Genomic DNA, 20903 nt, shown 5'->3' with positions numbered 1-20903 from the left:
GGTCTGTCCTAATCATCTTTTAAATGAAATTTCAAAAATCGCAGGACAATTGGTGGACTTGATAGATGATTATGACCTTAAAAAAATAATATATTACCACTAGTCATTGCGTTAAGAAAATTCTTCATCACTTATTCAAAAAAATAAAAAATAAAAAACCAAGAAGGTTCTTTATATTAAATAATGGACAAAGACCTGTGAGTTGAAAGTCATGGGATTATCAAAATTCAACAGGTTCACACTGGCAAACTTGGGTCCCTCTCTGCTCCTTCCAGTTTTCCCAGTATGTACCTCCTAAAAATGATGTTAATCACAGATGAACCCGTGTTCGAGTGTCACTTTACTATGAACTTTCCATGCCAACATGGCAACACCAATGGTCTGAGTTTTTATAAGTCGATTTTAGTTTTAATATTTGCACATTTATCAATCTTTCAGGCATATAAAATTTGCATATTTCCTGTTGAATTATTGAAGTGACTCAGGAATTTTTATTAACAAATTTTTATTATATGTAGAGTTTGCTGTTTTCTAATTGAGACTTCCACCATATGGAAGGCCGGGCACATGACATACAACTATTCTGCACTTGACAAAGTCTTTGCATTCTTTAGCAGGTATATCACGTGCCTTGAAAGTATTCAACTTTACACTTTGAAACAGAAGAAAAAGTTTTGAGGCATGAGATTTATTTGAGCAAGTAAAATGAAAGATCAAGAAACTGATGGAGAAGCGGAAAGACAGCCTCTTGTTTCTCACTATTTCTTTCACTTTGATATCCTTGTTTCCAAAAAGTTCAATTGCAGCTGACAGCATAACTGCAACACAGTCCATGAATGATAGCCAAACATTGGTTTCATCAGGCCAAAAATTTGAACTTGGCTTCTTCAGTGCTGGAGGTTCTGGTGATCTATATTTAGGAATATGGTACAAGAATATCCCAAGTAAGACTAAAGTTTGGGTTGCAAACAGAGACAGCCCACTTCAGAATTCTTCTGGTTTCTTAACATTCAACTATGATGGAAATCTTGTTCTTCTCAATCAATCAAGAAGCATTGTTTGGTCTTCAAATATTTCACAAGCAGCAAGAAGTCCAGTTGTACAGCTTTTAGACTCTGGAAATCTTGTTCTGAAAGATATGGGTGATGACAACTCTGAGAACTACCTATGGCAGAGCTTTGATCATCCATATTGTTAGAGATATATATTAGACATATTAGCCCAATGTAATAGGCCCTAGCCCATTCCTGCTTGTACTAGTAGTTTAGGGTTTAGTCGCCTATATATACTCATGTTAGGGTTCATTGTAACATAGGAAGTTATTGTACTACACTCTCATACAATAAAGATGTAGCCCTTAAGGGATTCCTCCGTGGATGTAGGCCATAAGGCTGAACCACGTAACCCTCGTGTTCTCAGTGTTCCTCCTCTATGCTTCCTCTTCCACATCCACTCTAAGCATACACAACATGATATAATACATCGCATTGTTGCTAATATTTAACATGGTATCAGAGCCAAACTTCGTTCTTGGCATAAAACAAAACATCTCTAGCAAGCAAAGAAGAATATCACATGCACACCACCATCAGAAGTCACGCATGCTTCTCTGCTGGATCTAGACTCCACGGCATCTCGCAGCCACCGTGGCGCAGTGCTGTGTCCAAGATCCACAAACTCAAGCAAACCCGTGACATCAATCCCAGATCTATGCAACTTCAAGCTTTGCCCGATGAAACCAACACCACAGACGTGCTCCAAGATCTCCCGCGACCAAAACCCAGAAATCCAGTCACCCAAAGCCTTGCCACGCGCCTCCACGCGCCTCCGTAGCCTCTGGAAAATCTCCCACGCGCCGCCATAGAATCCTGACTTCTAGATCGTATTCTGCGAGCACGCGCCGCCCAATCGGCCTCCTCGTCCGCCGATCTACGAAACCTGCGATTCCGGCTCTCATCTGAAATTACACGCGCCCCCACGCACTTCCAAGATTTCTGGCTTCTCCTCCACGCGCCGGTAACGCTGTCACGCGCATTCCACGCGTCGGAAATCTGCTGCTGATGTCATCTGATGTCATCCGGATGACGTCATCACTCCACGTCAGCAGCCACGCAAGCACATCCACGTCAGCCCTAGTCCACATCAGCGACACGTCATCAGCCACGTCAGCAGTGTCGTCTCATCAGCACCACGACCCGGACCGACCCGACCCGGACCACCCGGATCTGACCCGTGAGCACTTTGACTGTTGACTTGACTCTGGACTTTGATTTTTGACTTTTTGCGTTGACTTTTGACTAAAAGTCAAAAGTTCCGAAAGGGCCTATCTTGCTCAGTTTTTCACGTAGATTCCGATTTTGGCCTCCGTTTCTTCATTTGAAACTCTGAAATTGGACAATTGGCACATTCTTCATTGTGGTTTCTTCAAAGGCATTCTTCAAGGCATCTCCAAGTGATCTTCTCAATGCTTATCCAACCTCAAGCCTTCATCGAGCTTCCGCCTTGAGTTTGAGGGAGGGTGTTAGAGATATATATTAGACATATTAGCCCAATGTAATAGGCCCTAGCCCATTCCTGCTTGTACTAGTAGTTTAGGGTTTAGTCGCCTATATATACTCATGTTAGGGTTCATTGTAACATAGGAAGTTATTGTACTACACTCTCATACAATAAAGATGTAGCCCTTAAGGGATTCCTCCGTGGATGTAGGCCGTAAGGCTGAACCACGTAACCCTCGTGTTCTCAGTGTTCCTCCTCTATGCTTCCTCTTCCACATCCACTCTAAGCATACACAACATGATATAATACATCGCATTGTTGCTAATATTTAACACATATGATACTTTGTTGCCTACCATGAAGCTTGGGTGGAACTTGACAAGTGGGTTGAATCGATCTTTGCGGTCATGGAAAAGCTCAGATGATCCTTCTCCTGGAGACTACACTTACAGTGTGGATCCCCGCGGGCTTCCTCAACTTGTTCTTCGTCAAGGATCAAAGAAGCTATTCCGAAGTGGGCCTTGGTATGGGGAACAATTTAGTGGCGATCAAATTCTGGTGGCAAACACGGTTTTCAAACCCATATTTGTCTCTAATGCTGAAGAAGTTTATTATATATATGAAACTATAGACAATATCACTTCAAGATTTGTGTTGGGTCAATCCGGTCTCGTTCAGCATTTCTCTTGGAATGATAAAGACTCTAGTTGGAATCTCTTGTTCACCGTTCAAGAAGACCGCTGTGACAGTTATGGTTATTGTGGTAGTTATGGTAGCTGTAAAGTTAACAATACACTGTATTGTGAGTGCTTAAAGGGTTTTAAACCCAAATCACCCCAAGACTGGAAATTGCTTGATTGGTTAGATGGATGTGTTCGAAATGATCATCGTATTTGCAGAAATGGAGAGGGATTTATCAAGTTAACAGGATTGAAACTGCCAGATGCATCACAATTTAGCGTAAATGTCAGTATGAGTATTGAAGATTGTGAGGCAGAGTGCTTGGAGAATTGCTCTTGTACGGCTTATGCTAAACTGGACATCAGTGGCAGTGGCAGTGGCTGTGTGACCTGGTTTGGAGATTTACTTGATATCAGAGAGGTTGCTAATTATGGGCAAGATCTCTATGTGAGAGTGGCAGCTTCAGAATTAGGTAAGAATTCTTGAGTCTGTGACCTTTACCTCTCAGTTTTCAGCTGTAATTTATTTAGGGAACTCAAAACTTGGGACTAAGGCTTTGTTGTTGTTATAATCTTAAGATCTCTACTTTGCTGTTATAGGCAATGAACATGCTTGTCTCACCACACATGCTGTCATGATAGACTCTTAAACCAAGCATTGTGTTTGCTCAAGAAAGGCTCGAAACAGCCCAGCTCTGGCCTAACATGGAGCTGGGATGGAAATGTTGTCTTATGACTATTTGTATTTTTAACTTAATTGGTCAACTATTGCCTATTTTATTCTATAATTATTGAAACAACTAATATACTGTATTATTTTTTGTTTGTGGTTGTTAGAGGCAAATGCTGATAGAAGTAAGAAGCAGAGGCGAATAATAATTGCAGTGACTGTTTCTGTGGCTTCAGCAGTGATCATATTGGCTTCAATCAGCTGGTTCATTATTTGGAAGACGAGAAGAAACAAATGTAAATTTGCCACAAAATTCTGATAGTTCCATTATAGCATTTCATGGAAGTTTCAATCCTATCATTTTTATTAAGTTGTCTGTGTTCTTGTAAATAGCCAGTAGGCCAGATAATCAAGCAAACGTTAGTGGAGTTGAAGGAGAAAGGGATGACCTTGAGCTCCCATTATTCGATATGGCTACCATTGAAGCTGCCACAAACAGCTTCTCTGCTGCCAATAAGATTGGAGCAGGTGGATTCGGCCTAGTGTACAAGGTAAAATATAACAGTTTCACTGGCTGGTTCTCATTCAGACACTTTCAAAATCCTAAAATGGCCCTACAAGCTGCAATTTTCTTTATAAGCACTTTCTTGTTATGATTGTAGGGTGAGCTACTATCAGGGCAAGAAATAGCAGTAAAGAGGCTTGCAGAAAATTCTGGACAAGGCCTACAGGAGTTTAAGAATGAGGTCATCTTGATCTCCCAACTTCAACATCGGAACCTTGTAAAGCTTCTAGGTTGTTGCATTCAAGGAGAAGAAAGAATGTTAATCTATGAGTACATGCCAAACAGAAGCTTAGACTCCTTAATCTTTGGTTGGTATCTCTCTCTCTCTCTCTCTCTCACATACACGCACACACACAAACATATGTATGTTTGAATTTAGTGCAGCATATTGGTCATTTGGTCTCTCTTGTTGATTTTCTAGTCCTATAAGTTATATTTCCAAACTAGCTAAAATGCCATAGTTTCAAACCATTGGAAGTCAACTTGTATACAATGTAATGATTGGGCAGATGAAGCAAGGCGTCGTTCACTCAACTGGCAAAAGAGATTAGACATTGTTATTGGGATAGCTCGAGGACTTCTTTATCTTCATAGAGATTCAAGACTCAGAGTAATCCATAGGGATCTAAAAGTCAGCAATATTCTGTTAGACAGTGAAATGAATCCCAAAATTTCAGATTTTGGAATGGCAAGAATATTTGGTGGAAATCAAACTGAATCAAAGACGAAGAGAGTTGTTGGAACTTAGTGAGTAAACACATACTTACCTTATATACATCATTTTGGTATTTTGCTACTAAAATCTCTCTTTTTTGTGTTGGATGCAGTGGCTATATGTCTCCAGAGTACGCAATAGATGGACTTTTTTCTTTCAAATCTGATGTTTTTAGCTTTGGTGTTATACTGTTAGAGATGCTCAGTGGCAAGAAGAACAGGCTGTTTTTTCATCCAGACCACAAACTAAATCTCCTTGGTCATGTGAGTAAAATAAATATGATCCTATCCAAATTGTTGAAAATAATTTTTACTTTACAGGGAAATTTTATTTTTATGCTTTGATATAACTTGACATTATTTTAGGCATGGAAACTTTGGCAAGAAGGAAACGCCTTGGACCTAATGGACGTGTTGCTTGAGAATCAATTCCCTGCTTCTGAAGCACTACGATATATTCAAGTGGGTCTTTTGTGTGTCCAACAGCGCCCGGAAGAGAGGCCAACAATGCCATCTGTGCTTTTGATGTTGGATAGTGAAAGTGTGTTGTTAGCTCAGCCTGGACGACCCGGATTTTATGCAGAAAGATGCCTTCCAGAGCCATATCCATCATTAAATGATAGAATGAATTCCAGTTCAAATGAGATAACTGATACATTGTTAGAGGGTCGTTAGGATATGGTTTGTGCTACTCTGTGTCCTAGAAGATGGAAATAATTATTCTATCTGAATTTGCATTGCAACAGTCAACAGATATACCATACCATGCTTGATTTGAAGCATGTTGATCCACTTATGTACATTGTGGGTATGAGATCCTTAGAAAGCTACTCAAATTTGACCAAAGAAAAAGGAAAAGGAAGAGAGAGAGAGAGAGAGAGAATTATAGGATTTAATCTCTGTAGGGTATTCCTGTATTCTCTATTGTTGCCCCATTCCTTTTGGGGAACATACTCACCTATCTATTTGTAGCTCATGAATGATTACAAATTTGATCGATTTTGGACAAAAAATAAGTGTGATATGATTTTTTTATAAGTTGAACCTATTGTGCAACTAGAGAATTATAACCTTAAGCTTCTAAAGTCTTTGGAAGATTTATCTCAACCATCCAAAATATTTTTTTGGATTATTTGGACAATTGTGAAGTCCTAACTTTTCCTACAAAACTATGCTTTCTTACAATTAAAAGGGAAACCTGTACAGAGAAAAATTCTTATATTATTTTATGAAATACCCTAGTTGTCCATGTGACACCCTGCACGAATTTTTTTTTAATTATTGTTAATTAGTATTATTATTATTTATTAAAAAAACAACTTAGAGATTGGAAATTTGTGATCTAACTTGTATTCTATTCCCACTACTTGTTTCTCAATTAAAAAGAAAAAGAAAAAGAAAAAATATATATATATATATATATATATTTCCCACTACTTATGTGCTGCTTAAGAAATGATAAGTGAATGAAATTTAATTTGACTTGGACTTTAGAGTTATTAAAATAAACTTTGGAGTCCAAATCTACCTAAATAAATTAGGGACAATTATAGATTTAGAAAATCTGGGTGGGATATTTAGGACTCTTTAGGTTCCTTCATTAAACATATATTATAGATAGAGGAGGGAGATGGCGAGGAAGGAGAAACCCCAATCTTGGTGATGGCGAACCGTCAAAATTTTAGGGTTTTTGATGAACTGATTTTCAGGGTTAACTCATACCATACCACTAAGGTTTTGATTTCTATCAAGATATTTATTGACAGAGAAAAACAAAAATGTGAGTTCGTATGTATTTTAATAATTTATTAAAATATTTGGTATCTAATGACCATCAAAATTTAATAATTTATTAGAGAAAAACAAAAATATGAGTTCATATGTATTTTAATAAATAAAGTTTAAATATTTATATACAAAAATTTATGAAGAAAAATTGAATGATATATGAATGGTAATTTTTAAATTATTTTAATTGTATTGTTATCTTGATTTAAAATTCTATTTCTTATTTACTATATTTTTCTCAGTAACTTATCAATATAACTATTAATGGTGTATTTATATGAAAGCTCACTATTTTAGTTAGCAAAAGAGGTGTGCAATGAATGAAAGATAAAAAATGGAGTCAAATTTTTTCAAAATAATTTGGAAGATAAATGGATGAAAGTATTATTTTAATGAAATTACCTGATTTGATAGTTTAACAATATCGAGAATTTTTTTTTTTTGAGTTGAATCTAAGGACTATGGAAATTAATTGAAAATTTGTAGCTAGGACCCCAGCAACTTAATTATACTTTATCTCTTATTTTGTTGAATCTCTGTTTGTGTACAACATTCTCAAGGTAATGGACATTTGGGTGCATGAATAAATTCAATTTCTTTGGTTTGCTTAAGCAATCAATTAGTTGATGCTACAAACAAAAGTTGGCTCCAAAGACGGCATAACATTCTCAAGGTGAATATCACAATTTCATCATACTCTGTCCCACATTCTTTGAAGCTCTATTTCCATACAACATTCTCTATGTAATGGACATTTGGGAGCAAGAATAAATTATGTGTCTTTGGTTTGCTTAAGCAATCAATTAGTTGATGCTACAAACAAAAGTTGGCTCCAAAGACGGTGCAACATTCTCAAGGTGATTGTCATATGCATGGTCTTTCTGTTTCTAGTTTGAAAGAAAGGTAGTGCCAAAGGTAGAAACCATAAACACACACACACTCTCTCTCTCAAGACACACACACAAACATAAACATTAACATCAACATATACACAAACTCATTGAATTATGTAATTTATAATTTATAGAAACCATAAACTACTAAATAAAGCTCACAAAGAACAATAAATTTAATTCGTTTTAAAAGCTAAGATAATTTAAAATTTTCCTTTTTTCTTATTTTTAATGGCCTTCAAGACCATGTTCTGGGAAAGATTGAAGTTCTTGGGCACATAAAATTGGCCATCAGTGACAGTGACACAAACTTCATTGCAAGCAAGGGTGGCATATTGTGGCTGAATTAATATGACAAAAAATCCAACCTGTAATGGTGGCCCAATTCATGGCTCAAGCCCGTCGTAGATCCAACTCGTTTAAAAAACCTCACCAAGAGAGATGCCATTGGTTGAAGGGTTGCGCTGACTTTGTTTGCTATTCAAGAAAATATTTTTTGTATTTTTCAATATTTGTTTCATTTTAAAATATTTTTAGGTTGACCAAAAAATCCTTTGTCAAAATTTTGGTAAAACAATTTACAATTTCCCTATTTAGGAAGATGAAATGTGTTTTTTTTTTCTCGCAAATTTCAGTGAGAAGATAAGATGAAAAGGAAAAGGAAAATATTTTTATAACAAAAGTTCCCACCTAATGCTTTAGCAATAGTTTACCCTCTCCATCTCTCTCAATCTCACCCTCTCCATCTCTCTCACTCATCACTGTTGCTCTGAGAGCCTTGATACTGTGAAAGTCAGCATGGGTACTAAGTTATTCTATAGCTACTTAATCACGCCATTCTTTAATTCATATTTTCTTACTATGTTTATTGCTTGAGAGCTGCTGGAGATATTTGTCGATTTCCTTTTTTGTTTGTTTGTGTGAGTGAATGTGATTGCCATTTTTTTTTACTTATTCTTACTTTACATGTCCGTTTACCATGTATGGAAATTATTGCAAATATTATGCTTCCTATCTACCAAAATACCAGGAAATGATTTTTTTTTTTTTTTTAAAGGAAAAAAAAAGAAGTAAAAATGCCTGTTTTATGAATTTCTCTGTTAAGGGCCATTTGTGAGAGCCCAGGCAGACAGAAAGAAAGCCCAATAATAAGGGCAATAAGGAATTGACAAAATAGATAGTAAAAAACCATTAGGCCCAAGCGGTAGGAATAATGGATCACAGGCCCAACAAATAAACAAATGGGTCTTGAAGAGGCAAGTAGGCTCAAAGAAACCCAGAAAGAAAGAAATAGCATCCCATGGGCAGTGTATGAGGTAGAAAAACGAGAAAGGGCCGCTGCAGGCCCAAGGCAATGCAAACTAAAAGAGTAAGGGGTTTATGGCAGACCCATGAACCCCAAGGATGAGAATAAGGTTATTGGACCAGGGAAGTCCAATGAAATTAGTAAAAAACCCATAGGAGTGTGGAATTAGCAAACGGGCTGGGGAAGCCCAAAGAAAACAAACGGGTCGTGGATGCCCAAAGGAAAGCCCAAAAGGACATAGGAGCCCATAAGTAAAAGCAAAACAGTGGCCATGACAAGCCACTAAGAGAAGGAATAAACGGCTAGCCCAAAAGAGGCCCAGCAGGATTAAGTTATTACGGCAACCAAGAGTGGGCCAAAGAAATGAAAGGTCCATCATCAGACAAAGTCCAGCTTTTGAATGGAGCGAGAAAACAAAGAAAAGCCCACATAAGAGGTCAGAAAACACGGACGAAGAGTCTCCAGATCACGGCAAACGCATGAACAGCAGGCAGACTTTTGGACATATATGAAAGGAAAGCATGCGCAAGGCCCAGGCACCACCAGCCTGTACCTAGCCAATATGGGACGTTGTGGGGTCATGGGCCAGAGGTAAAAGGTAAAGGGGGTATGGTTTGGTGGTGGGGAGAGGGGAAAAGACCTATTTTGCGGCTTCTACCCAAGCCCTTTTGGGAGGTACATCCTACTGGGATGACAGACCACCCAAAAGAGGCAAGGTTGAGAGGAGAACCATTAGGTGCATGCCTTGAAGGAAAGAGAAAGAAAGCATTTATGTCGTGGCAGGTAAGAGTGCTACGGTGGACTGACGAATGAAACAAACCTGCCTTTGCCTGGCAAGGGTGAGACACACAAACGAATCCTTTGGTGGTCGGTAAGTACGCTCAGACCAGACAAAGGCGGTTAAAGGGTAAAGTGGTAAAACATTGGCCATGGCAGGCACTATAAAAGGGCCCTTGCCATGCCTTGAAAACGGGATCGAAAAACAGAGGGCATTCACGGAGTAAAAGAAAAACAAAGTAAAAGAAAACAAGAGAAAGAAAAGAAAAAGATAAGAGAGAAAAACAGAGGAAAGAATAGAGGAAATTGAGGAAAAAAGAGAGATAATACAATGGGCATGCACCAGTAGGCCGGTTTCCCTCTCTCCCCCTTCAAATCCTGCTCTCTTCCAAAACACAACAAGGATTCCTTTTGGGTAATAACCATTTAGGTTCGACTCCCTCAAAGCCATTAATTCCCACGGTAGGATTTTTTTCCTGGGAGATTATTTGCATTGAGAGGAGGTGTTCTCCCCTCTTTGGTTTTGCTTTGGCGGACCAAACTTAAAACTTGATTTATGCCAATTCTTGATTAGTTCATATTATTTTCTTTCTCCTTTACTTTCTCTGTAAATGAAATTATCACGACTGTAATCATGTTTTATAAGTAGGGATTACTTGGCCATTTTATTTAAATAGTCAGAATACTCTGTTTTGCTATTATTATTATATCTGCCTGCCGTAACTCATCTAAAACAGTTCTGCTTGCCGTAAGCCTACTCCTGATAGACGAGGTATAGTTTGTGCACAAACCGGCCCAAGTTGAGTTACAATTGGACCGGCCCCAACTCCCTTACTCAAAAACATTCGGGCCCATTACCATAGGAGGCAACCCAACCCAACGCACAATACGCAAAAAAGGCCCTCACATTCTCTATATCTGCATTTTTTTCTTCATATAGCAGATTTTGCATTGGATGCGAGATATTGTTCAACAAATGAGGTGACTATATACATTTTGTTTTGGATAATTCACTAGCTACAACAACGAGAGAGACTTGAACCGTTATAACATTATTAAAGGGTCAACAAAAAACATTATGAACCCATGTGTTTTGGTTGTGCAATACAGTTTACCTTGTACATAAGCCTTAAATGCCAGATAAAGTATACATTGATCTCATATATATGATTGGTTGTGAATTCCGAGAGTCTTTTAAACTAAAATTAATAACCCGTGTGGTCTTTCCCTATTTGACCTATTTTAAATTACTTCAAGACATGGGTTTCAACCTTTTCTTTTTGGATAAAGGCAAAGCATTTAGCGAAAGCCATCCCATAGTCTCTACTAATTTGTAAATGCCATAGTCAACTAGGATACGTTGACTTATGAAAGCCACCGAGTGCCACAAACTTCATTGCAAGCAAGGGTGGCCTATTGCGGCTGAATTAATATGACAACAAACGTCCCAGAGTGTATATCATGACAAACGGCCGAATTAATACATACTCTCTCTCTCTCTCTCTCCACGATGTTTATTGCTCTAGTACTGCAGTAGATATTTCATATTTGTGATTTTCCTTTTTGTCTGTTTGTGTTAGTGTGATTGTCATTTTTTTTATTATTATAAATTGTTCTGATTATTTTTTAATAGACTGTGACTTCAGCTCTTGATCGCCAAAATACCAACTCCATTGTTGAATAAAGACTTTTGAATCATAGGTTGATAAAGAAGTAAAAATGGTTGTTGTATAAAGTTCTCTCTCTGACTTTTCACTTTTGGTAGGGAGACTTCATAATCCTCAATCAAACCACATATCAATATATTTTTCCCCCAAAAAAGGGTCATGTCTTTGATTCTGAGCACGCTTTTCTTTCCATTTTTCACTTCACTTGACACCTTAACACCAGACCAATTCATCAAGGATGGCCAATCTTTGGTTTCCAATGAAAATAATTTTGCCTTGGGCTTCTTCAGCCCTGGCAACTCCAGCTATCAGTATCTCGGTATTTGGTTTGTCAAAGTGACAAAACAAACTGTTGTGTGGGTTGCAAAAATGAATGATCCTATCAATGATTCCTCTGGAGTTCTCTCCATCAACCAGTTTGGAAACCTTGTCCTCCATGACGGTTTTAACCGTCTTCTTTGGTCTACAAATGTTTCTGTCCAAGGGACAACCTCCTCTGTTGCTCAGCTTCAAGATTCAGGAAACCTGGTATTGATCCAGGGCAATAACAAAAAGGTGTTATGGCAAAGCTTTGATCATCCTACAGACACTTTGCTTCCAAACATGAGGCTTGGGTTGAATCGGATAATTGGGCTAGACAGGTTCTTGACATCTTGGAAGTCACAAGATGACCCTGGATCTGGGGACTACCTCTATAAGATGAATTCTACTTGTGGCTCTCCACAGGTCGCCATGTATAAGGGTTCGACCCTGTATTGGCGGTCAGATCCATGGCCTTGGCAAACATCATCACCATCTTCATCAACAAGTGTCTCAATTATGGGTTTTAAGTATGATTTTGTTAACAACAAAGATGAGGTATCTTACGCCTACTTTTTTGATGACCCCTCCATCATTTCTAGAGTAGTGGTTGACAACTTAGATTGCACCAGATACTTATGTGGAATGATGGTGATCTTCAATGGAAGGAATTCTATTCAGCACCTAAATACCGGTGTGACAACTATGGACACTGGTGCGTATGGAAAATGTGGTCCGCAGTCTAGTGACAATGTTGATAATTTTGAGTGTACGTGTTTGCCAGGGTATGAAGCCAAGTCTCCGAAGGATTGGTATCACAGAGATGGTTCTGAGGGATGTGTGAGGAAGAAGTCGGGTTTGTCGATGTGTGGGATGGACATGAGTATGAGTAGTTCAAAATGCGAGCAGGCATGCTTGAATAATTGTTCGTGCACAGCTTTTATCAGCATGAATATTGACGGGATAGGGACCCGTTGCTTGGCATGGTATGGTGAATTGATGGACATTGTGGAGTATTCATATGAAGTGTGGGATCTAAATGTGCGTGTTGATGCAAAGGAGTTAGGTAGCCTTCTCTGGTTGCTAGCATTTTTTTTTTTTTTTTTTTTTTTTTTGTGTAAACTTAATTTCACTTCTGCTTATCTCAGTTTCATGGACCGTGGACTCAACGTTTTTTTTTTTTGGGTTTTTGTTTTGTTTTGGTTCAGCTACTTACACTAAGATGTCCAAAGGTTTTCTTGCCAATAAGAGGAAACTGGTTATTACAATATTATCCGTTGCTGTGCCATTGTTTCTGGCATCCTTGGTAGCCTTTACGTGGCTAATGAAGAAGAGGAAAAAAAAGGTAACAAAATTGCTTCCACTGATTTCTCTTTGGAAGGTAATGAGCTTAAGGACAGTAGTAGACATCCAGATTTGTTGATTTTTGATCTAAGTTGCATGGTTGCTGCTACTGACAATTTCTCTCTGGCCAACAAACTCGGGCAAGGTGGTTTTGGCTCTGTTTTTAAGGTACAGTTAAAATTCATAATGACTCCTCCCCCCCCCCCCCTAACTTTTTGAAATTCATGGGGGAAAATGAATTTCATAAGGTAAGAGCCTAAGACATAATAGGCATTGAACTCAATTGCTTAAAACTAATAGTTATGACTTATTATTATGCTTAATTTTGAATTATGAATTCAGGGTCAACTATCTAATGGACAACTGATAGCTGTAAAAAGGCTATGCAAGAATTCAAGACAAGGAATAGAAGAATTCAAAAATGAAGTTATGTTGATTGCAAAACTTCAACATAGAAATTTTGTCAAGCTTTTTGGCTGTTGCATTTAGGAGGAAGAAAAGATGTTGATTTATGAGTATATGCCCAACAAAAGCTTGGACTCCTTCATTTTTGGTATGATTTCTTTCTAAAGATCTATTGCATTCATTGATCTTATTTTCCTTTATTATATAAGTTCAAAGAATAATTTTGAAGTACATAAAACAATGTATTTTGAGTACACTAGAGAAAATTTTTGTTGTAGATCAAACAAGAAGTTCATTGTTGAATTGGAGGAAACGCTTTGAAATCATCATTGAGATTGTGCATGGGATTTTATATCTTCATCAAGATTCAAGATTAAGAATTATTCATAGGGATCGTAAAACCAGCAATGTTTTATTAGACATTGAGCTAAACCCAAAAACTTCAAATTTTGGGATAGCCCGTATATTCAAAGGGGATCAAATTCAAGATGAGACAACTAGAGTTGTTGGAACATCGTAAGTATCAAACAAACACATGCCAGTCATACAAAAATAATGTCATACACAAAGTTCAACATTATCTTTAACATTGTTCACATGCAATGGCTATATGTTACCGAAGTATGTAATTTTTGGGAAATTTTCAACCAAATTAGATGTCTTTAGTTTTGGTGTCATATTGTTGGAGATCATAAGTGGCAAGAGGAACAATAATTCTTATCAAAATCACCCCTTCCAAACTTTTATAGGGCATGTAAGTAACAAAACACAACAATGTTTACCATTTGCTTTTATAATACAACCCTTATGGATAATGCTATGAACCACACATGTAACGGCCCTGCCTCAATTGTGTAGATATTGTCCGCTTTGGGGTCCATGCCCCTCACGGTTTTGTTCTCCCTCAAAGCACATAGCAATGGGGGAAAAGGCCTCTACACATTGAAGGGAGGTCATTCCTTATAAACACATTAAATTCTGGTCTCTTCCCTTCTTGTACTTCTTCTATGATCTTTACAATTTGTGCATCATCAACCTGTGAACTCTTAATCTTCTCAATCAATGTGGGTTGTATTGTCAAACTGGCCATAAAGACTTGGGAATCACCCATGATAATTTCAATTCCCATCCTCTCCAAGTCCTTAATAATCTCCTTTTGAGTAGTTAACAAGGCAACTGAGAAACCAGAAGACTTTCGACTAAGTGCATCAGCTACCACATTAGCCTTGCCTGGATGGTAATTGATTAAGCAATCATAATCTTTAATCAACTAAAGCCACCTTCATTGTCTCATATTCAATTCTTTTTTAGTAAAGAAGTACTTCAAGCTCTTATGATTTGTATAAATCTCACGCCTTTCACCATACAGATAATGTCTCCAAATCTTCAATGCAAACACCACTGCAGCTAACTCCAAGTCATAGCTTATGCTTCCTACCAATTAAAGAGTTATGAACAAAGGACGCGTGTGGCCGTAAGGGGGGTGGATTGTAGTGACCCAAAAAGGGGGGTCTTGCAATCCATGGAATCCCACATCGCCTAGGGAAGCACTTAGGAATGTGTTTATAAGGAACGACCTCCCTTCAATGTGTAAAGGCCTTTTTCCCCATTGCTTTGTGCTTTGGGGGAGAATAAAACTGTGAGGGGCATGGGCCCCAAAGCGGACAATATCTACACAGTTGGGGCGGGGCCGTTATAGTTGATATCAGAGCCATACCCTAGTCGGAAGTGTGGGTTCCACACGCGAGGACACGTGTGCTCGTAAGAGGGGGTGGATTGTAGTACCCCAAAAAAGGGGGTCTTGCAATCCATGGAATCTCACATCACCTAGGGAAGCACTTGGGAATGTGTTTATAAGGAATGACCTCCCTTCAATGTGTAGAGGCCTTTTCCCCTCATTGTTGTGTGCTTTGAGAGAGAACAAAACCGTGAGAGGCATGAGCCCCAAAGCGGACAATATCTACACAGTTGGGACGGGGTCGTTACAGATGGTATCAGAGCCATGCCCTAGTCGGAAATGTGGGCCTCACATGCGAGGACGCATGTGCTCGTCAGGGGGGTGGATTGTAGTGACCCAAAAATGGGGATCTTGCAATCCATGGAATCCCACATCGCCTATAAAAGCTCTTGGGAATGTGTTTATAAGGAATGACCTCCCTTTAATGTATAGATAGAGACCTTTTTCTCCACTTCTTTGTGCTTTGGGAGAGAACAAAACTGTGAGGGGCATGAGCCCCAAAGCGGACAATATCTAAACAGTTGGGACAGGGTCGTTACAACACAGGTATGGGAACTGTGGAGAGAGGATAAAGCCTTGGATATAGTTGATTCATCAATAAATGAGACATTTGTTTCCCATGAAGTCTTGAAATGCATTCAAATTGGGCTCTTATGTGTGCAAGAAAATGCAATAGATCGACCAACAATGTTAGCAATTCTTCTCATGCTGAGTAGTGAAACAACTCTTACTTCTCCTAAACAACCTGCTTTTATTTTTAAAAGACCTACCAATGATTTGGGATTAGTGAAAGGGGGAGACTTTCATTCTATAAATGACGTGACAATTACTAAGGTTAAAGCTCGCTAAAAAAGCTTCTAGTTAGTTGCATCTAAATGGCTTCTGTAAGGATTTGTAAGACTATAACATTTTAATCTTTTTGTAATAAAGAACATATGTAAGTTTGTGTTATTGCTTATATTCTTACTATTAGGCTGAATGCATCTTAACTTGATTAGTAGGGTTTGAATTCTCCCTCTCCATTGCTGTAACTATTGAATTATTATTAAAAAAAAAAAAAAAAAATCAAAACTTGGTCATTGCCATAAGATTCAATAATTGAGACATGGACTACTTCTCTATTTGTTTTCTCCTAGTTTAGCTCCCGTATGTAAAGTGAAAATAATATGTCTTTTCTTTCATTTAAATCTGATGAAATGAATGAAAAAAAAAAAAAAAAAAAAATCTCTTTTTCTTACTAAGTGATCCAAAAGTAAGATATACTTGTGTAGGGTCTCATCCTTCGCGATTAAATTTAATAGCTCCACAAATGTAGCTCAATATAGTTTTGTACATCTCATAAACAAAGGGTTGAATAAAATATCCAAAGAAAAGATTGAAATGAATCAAATGATTAGGTTATTCTCTTTGATTGTTTGAAATGAAATTTCTTCTTCTTCACTCTTTCTTTCTTTTTTTTTCTTTTTTCTTTTTTTTTTTTTTTTGGAGAAGAAAAAGACTAAAGAGGGAGAACTTGGGTGGGAAAACAAATTATTCATTTTCTTTTCGCGCCTTAACATTAACTCTGTTTTCACTCACTTTCTCTAGTCTCTACCAACTGAACTCCCTTCTTTCTCTGCTCTGTTCTCTGTTCTCTCCAGTCTCCAGTCTCGACCACAAACCACTCTCTGCCTCTGCTTCGGCTAAAGGTAATTCCTTTCTATTTTGAGGTTTGTTTTGCTCTGTATAGATCTTTCCATTTTTTCTCTTTTGGGATTTTGTGGTTTTCTTTTAAATTAATAAATGTCTCTCTGTGATTAATCCAAGCACATAAATTAATAATAGTTTCTCTGGGAAAGTTCATATGGTCAATTAAGAACCATAAACCTTTACAACAAGTGCACCCAGCCAGTTTGGCCGGGCATTCAACCCGGCGCAGGCAAGCCCATCTTAGCCCGTGGTGGCTTCAAGCTCCAACCAAGCAAGGCCTACTCTCTCCACCTCACTGCTCTCTGGTCCGGACGTGGCCTCTGCGCCACTGGTCATTGTGGCGGCTCACTCTTCTGCAATGGTCTAGGTGGCACCCCACCAGCCACTCTGGCAGAAAAAACTCTTGGAAACGAGCAAGACTTCAATGCTGTAAGCCTTGTTGATGGCTACAACTTAGCCATTTCAATCACAACCATCAAAGGCTCAGGCAAATGCAGCTACGCTGGGTGTGTTAGCGACCTCCATGATGTGCCCAGTTGGACTTCAAGTTCGGTCCCATGATAATAGAAGAGTTGTGGCTTGTGAGAGTGCTTGCTTCGCGTTTAACTTGCCGAGGTATTGTTGTACTGGGAGCTTTGGAAATCCTCAGGCTTGTAAACCCACAGCATACTCTAGGATTTTCTAGGCGGCTTGTCCTAAGGCTTACTCTTATGCTTATGATGATCCTACTAGCATTTCTACTTGCACTGGTGGCAACTATTTGGTCACATTTTGCCCTCACCCCCGTTGAATAATCAGATCAGATGCTTATAGTTAATTGCTGATATAGTAATGCTAGTTCGTTTAGTTATTGGTGTTTGTGTTGGTGAGTTATGTGTCTTGCAGCTGATTTGGAATAGTGGAAACTTATATTACTATTGGTATACTGCATTCTGTTTACTTGAAGACTTAAGGTTTTTTTTTGGTTGATGTTTGTGGAGGGAGGGTTGGCTAAAAGCAAGGACATTCAGGGCTTGTTTGGTTTAAAAAAAATGGTCACTCATCACTCATCACTCAGTTTTCATCATCCATCACTCATTACCCATCACTTATCACTCATTACTCAAAATATCCAAATTTCCTAATTCCCCCATTTGGCACATATTTTCAACTTTCTATCACTCAAATTTTTTTACTTTTTTGGGATCCATACCTGAGCAATGTTTAGAGACTGCTGTTAGCCTACCCGCCAAACCCTCATCTCCCACCATTTTCTTCACTGCACATTTCATTTTGCCACCACCAGTCACAGTTTAACACAAAAACTCCATCACAGTTTAACCAAAGAAGTACAAACAACAAAAACTCTCAAAAATTTAACACCACCTAAAGCAGCTCATCACCCCCAAATTCAAAACTCCATTCATACTTATTTATGATACACCACGAAAAAAAAAATTAAAAAAAAAATGAACTTCCAGATCAAAAACAAGCTTCCAACGGAGCTATTCCCGGCACCAACAACAGAGCTTCTAGATCGAAGAACAAGCTTCTAGATCGAATCGTTGCTGTGGATGCTGATTTCGATGCTTCGGCCAGACCATTGCTATGGATACCGATTTCGACGCTTCGGCCAGATTGGAAGAAAGCTGTGGATGCCGACGATAGTAGCGATGAGGAGAACGAGCGTGCGGTGGAGCTTTTCGGTGTGTGATCGAAGATCGACGCCGATGACCTCTCGGCTTGGGTCGGCGTGGGTCAACGTGTGAGTGACTGGTGGGAGAAGAACAAAAAAGAAAGAACACTGAATCGAAAGAAAGCAAAAAGAAGAAGAGATAAAGAAGAAGAGAGAAAGAAAGAAAAGTAGAAAGGAAAGGAAAAAAAGAAAAAAAAAAGAAAGAAAAGAGAGAGTGACCGGTGGGATGTCAGATTTGGGGCCCACAATCTCCAACTATTTACGAACATGCCACTAAATATCAGATTTTGAGTGATGAAAACAAGTGAAACCTGTTTTCATTTTCTCTCTTCGTCACTCATTTTTTTGAGTGATAGAATCACCAAACATGAGTGATGAGTCCAAACAAAATGTTTTCCGTGGGTCCCACCAATTTTGGATGATGAGTGATGAAAATAGGACCATATCAATCAAAATTGCATGCATCCAAACAACCTCTCAACTTTTGCACTTCTCTATGAGCTGAAAGGCGTGCCCACTGGGGTGTTCGATTGGGCAGAAAAAATATAGCTAGTCCTTGCTTTGGGTGGAAAAAATTTACCTAATCCTTGCTCTGGGCTCTCACAAAGTGGGTGGGTCCTACGCGTGAGTCGCAACATGGGGCTCACCCACTTTGTGAAAGGTCAAAGATTACCTAAGTATTTCCTGATTGAGCAAGGCTTTTGCCAAAAAAAAAAAAAAAAAAAAAAATCTCACAGGGTGCACATTCTTTGTGAGAGTTTAAAGCAATGCTACGGGACTACTTAAGAGTAAATTTTTGACATAAATTGAAAATATGTTATATATGTCCTAGCAAGTATTTAGACCCTTTAACACAAATTTTTACTGCTTAATCACTTTTAATACTAAATTAAGAACTTAGTCCAATATAAGTGTCTAGTCAAGTTTCATATTGCAAACATGATAAAGAACAATCTAAAGTAAGTAAAGAGCAATATGAAAGATGCGGAAAATAGAACAAACCACATGAAAATACCAAGACGTGTTTTCAAAAAGGAAAACTTGATCACCCTGGTGAAGAAACCTCTCTACCGACCATCTGTTAGTAAACTCCAATAGCATGAATAGCTGCAGTACATAGATGACTATAAACCCTCCAAGCTTATATCTCCTTGTGTACTTGAGCCCTCTAAGCTCCAGCTAGCAACCAACTTCACTGAGTCTTTTCTTCATCTAGCTTACCAGAGTCACCACCGTTGAGCTGCCAACAGAAAGCCACCAAAAGATTTGGATTTGATTTGGCTTCACTAAGTTTCTAGCCCTTCAACAAACTCACAACACTCAAGGTTTGGTGATGAAGGTGAAGGTTACAAATTTCTCTGAAGGATATGTCATTTGTAAGAGAAAATGAGAAGAGGGGATAAAGAGATATGTTTCTCTAGGCTAAGGCACTTTCTCTCTCATACAAAAGGATTGGGATGAACAAATGCTCTCTTTTGATCTTATAAGTTCTACTCACACACTTACTTCCTATTCACACATGCAAAGGACGTGTGTTTTGGCTTATGTGGTGTGGGCTAAAAAGAAGATCAAAATAAGAACAGAGCAGACTACTAGTGGGTATTTCGCAACCTTGTCGCAGGCTAATTGGTTGTGAGATGGTCCTGTCAATAGTCTCTCTGGATCTTTTGCCATGTGTCACTTGCAGGCTATCTAGTCGCTAGTAAATCGCCTCCTGGTTGTGGATATATCACTAGTTGATGCAGCTTTCCAATGTTGAGGGAGAGGCTCAAGTACATCTACCTCAAATTACATTAAAATCCTAGAAAGACACATTAAAAAGAGAGAATAATTAGAAATAAATTTGGTTCAGAATAAAGCCAACATAAACATGGATTTTACATAAATGGGCAGAAAGTTGTGTAGGGTCTAATTGTGTAGTGAAATTTTTATGGTGGTCCTTGGGGTCGCTTAGAAGGTCTAATTGTGATCACAGATGTAGATCCTGAAAGAAGGGATTCATAGGGAAGAGTTCAAAAGGTCTGAAACTAGGGTGGGATCATGAGAAATTATAGAGAAGGAATTCATAAATTGGGTTTTGAGTTTGCTTGTATGTTTGTATTAATTTAGTGCAAACCCAAAAATAAATTGTATTAATCTAGCACAAAAACTATCAAAGAAAATGAAGACGAAATGGACGAAGAAAGAAACATA

The 20903-nt window shown here is 38.4% G+C and overlaps 1 protein-coding gene and 2 pseudogenes across 2 annotated transcripts; all 3 read left to right on the top strand.

Annotated features, from left to right (window-relative positions):
* The first annotated feature begins 298 nt into the window (after positions 1–298).
* Positions 299–6169, top strand: LOC115992054 (G-type lectin S-receptor-like serine/threonine-protein kinase At4g27290). Of its 2 annotated transcripts, XM_031116097.1 has the most exons (9): positions 299–379; positions 618–1188; positions 2835–3652; positions 4017–4145; positions 4243–4400; positions 4512–4722; positions 4924–5161; positions 5242–5392; positions 5495–6169. In XM_031116097.1, exons 2-9 carry the CDS (start codon positions 725–727, stop codon positions 5801–5803), a joined length of 2478 nt encoding a protein of 825 aa, XP_030971957.1. In that variant the 5' UTR covers positions 299–379; positions 618–724; the 3' UTR covers positions 5804–6169. The 2 variants fall into 2 exon arrangements, with proteins under 2 accessions (XP_030971957.1, XP_030971956.1); XM_031116096.1 differs by lacking the exon at positions 299–379 and having other exon boundaries at positions 424–1188.
* Positions 6170–11718: 5549 nt separating this feature from the next.
* On the top strand, positions 11719–16195 carry LOC115991232 (annotated as a pseudogene).
* A 26-nt stretch (positions 16196–16221) lies between these two features.
* On the top strand, positions 16222–17843 carry LOC115991231 (annotated as a pseudogene).
* Positions 17844–20903: the final 3060 nt, after the last annotated feature.

Source organism: Quercus lobata, chromosome 5 (genome assembly GCF_001633185.2).
Source record: "Quercus lobata isolate SW786 chromosome 5, ValleyOak3.0 Primary Assembly, whole genome shotgun sequence".
Classification (NCBI taxonomy): Eukaryota; Viridiplantae; Streptophyta; class Magnoliopsida; order Fagales; family Fagaceae; genus Quercus; species Quercus lobata.
The sequence above is the reverse complement of the archived record's forward strand: the minus strand, read 5'-3'. Positions and strand labels throughout refer to the sequence as shown.

Bases quoted from the DNA above. Each gene is read 5' to 3' on its own strand.
- LOC115992054 (XM_031116097.1), top strand. From the start codon at position 725: ATGGAGAAGCGGAAAGACAGCCTCTTGTTTCTCACTATTTCTTTCACT. The intron at 4,146-4,242 runs GTAAATTTGCCA...TCTTGTAAATAG, and splicing joins GAAGACGAGAAGAAACAAAT to CCAGTAGGCCAGATAATCAA. The intron at 5,162-5,241 runs GTGAGTAAACAC...TGTTGGATGCAG, and splicing joins AAGAGAGTTGTTGGAACTTA to TGGCTATATGTCTCCAGAGT.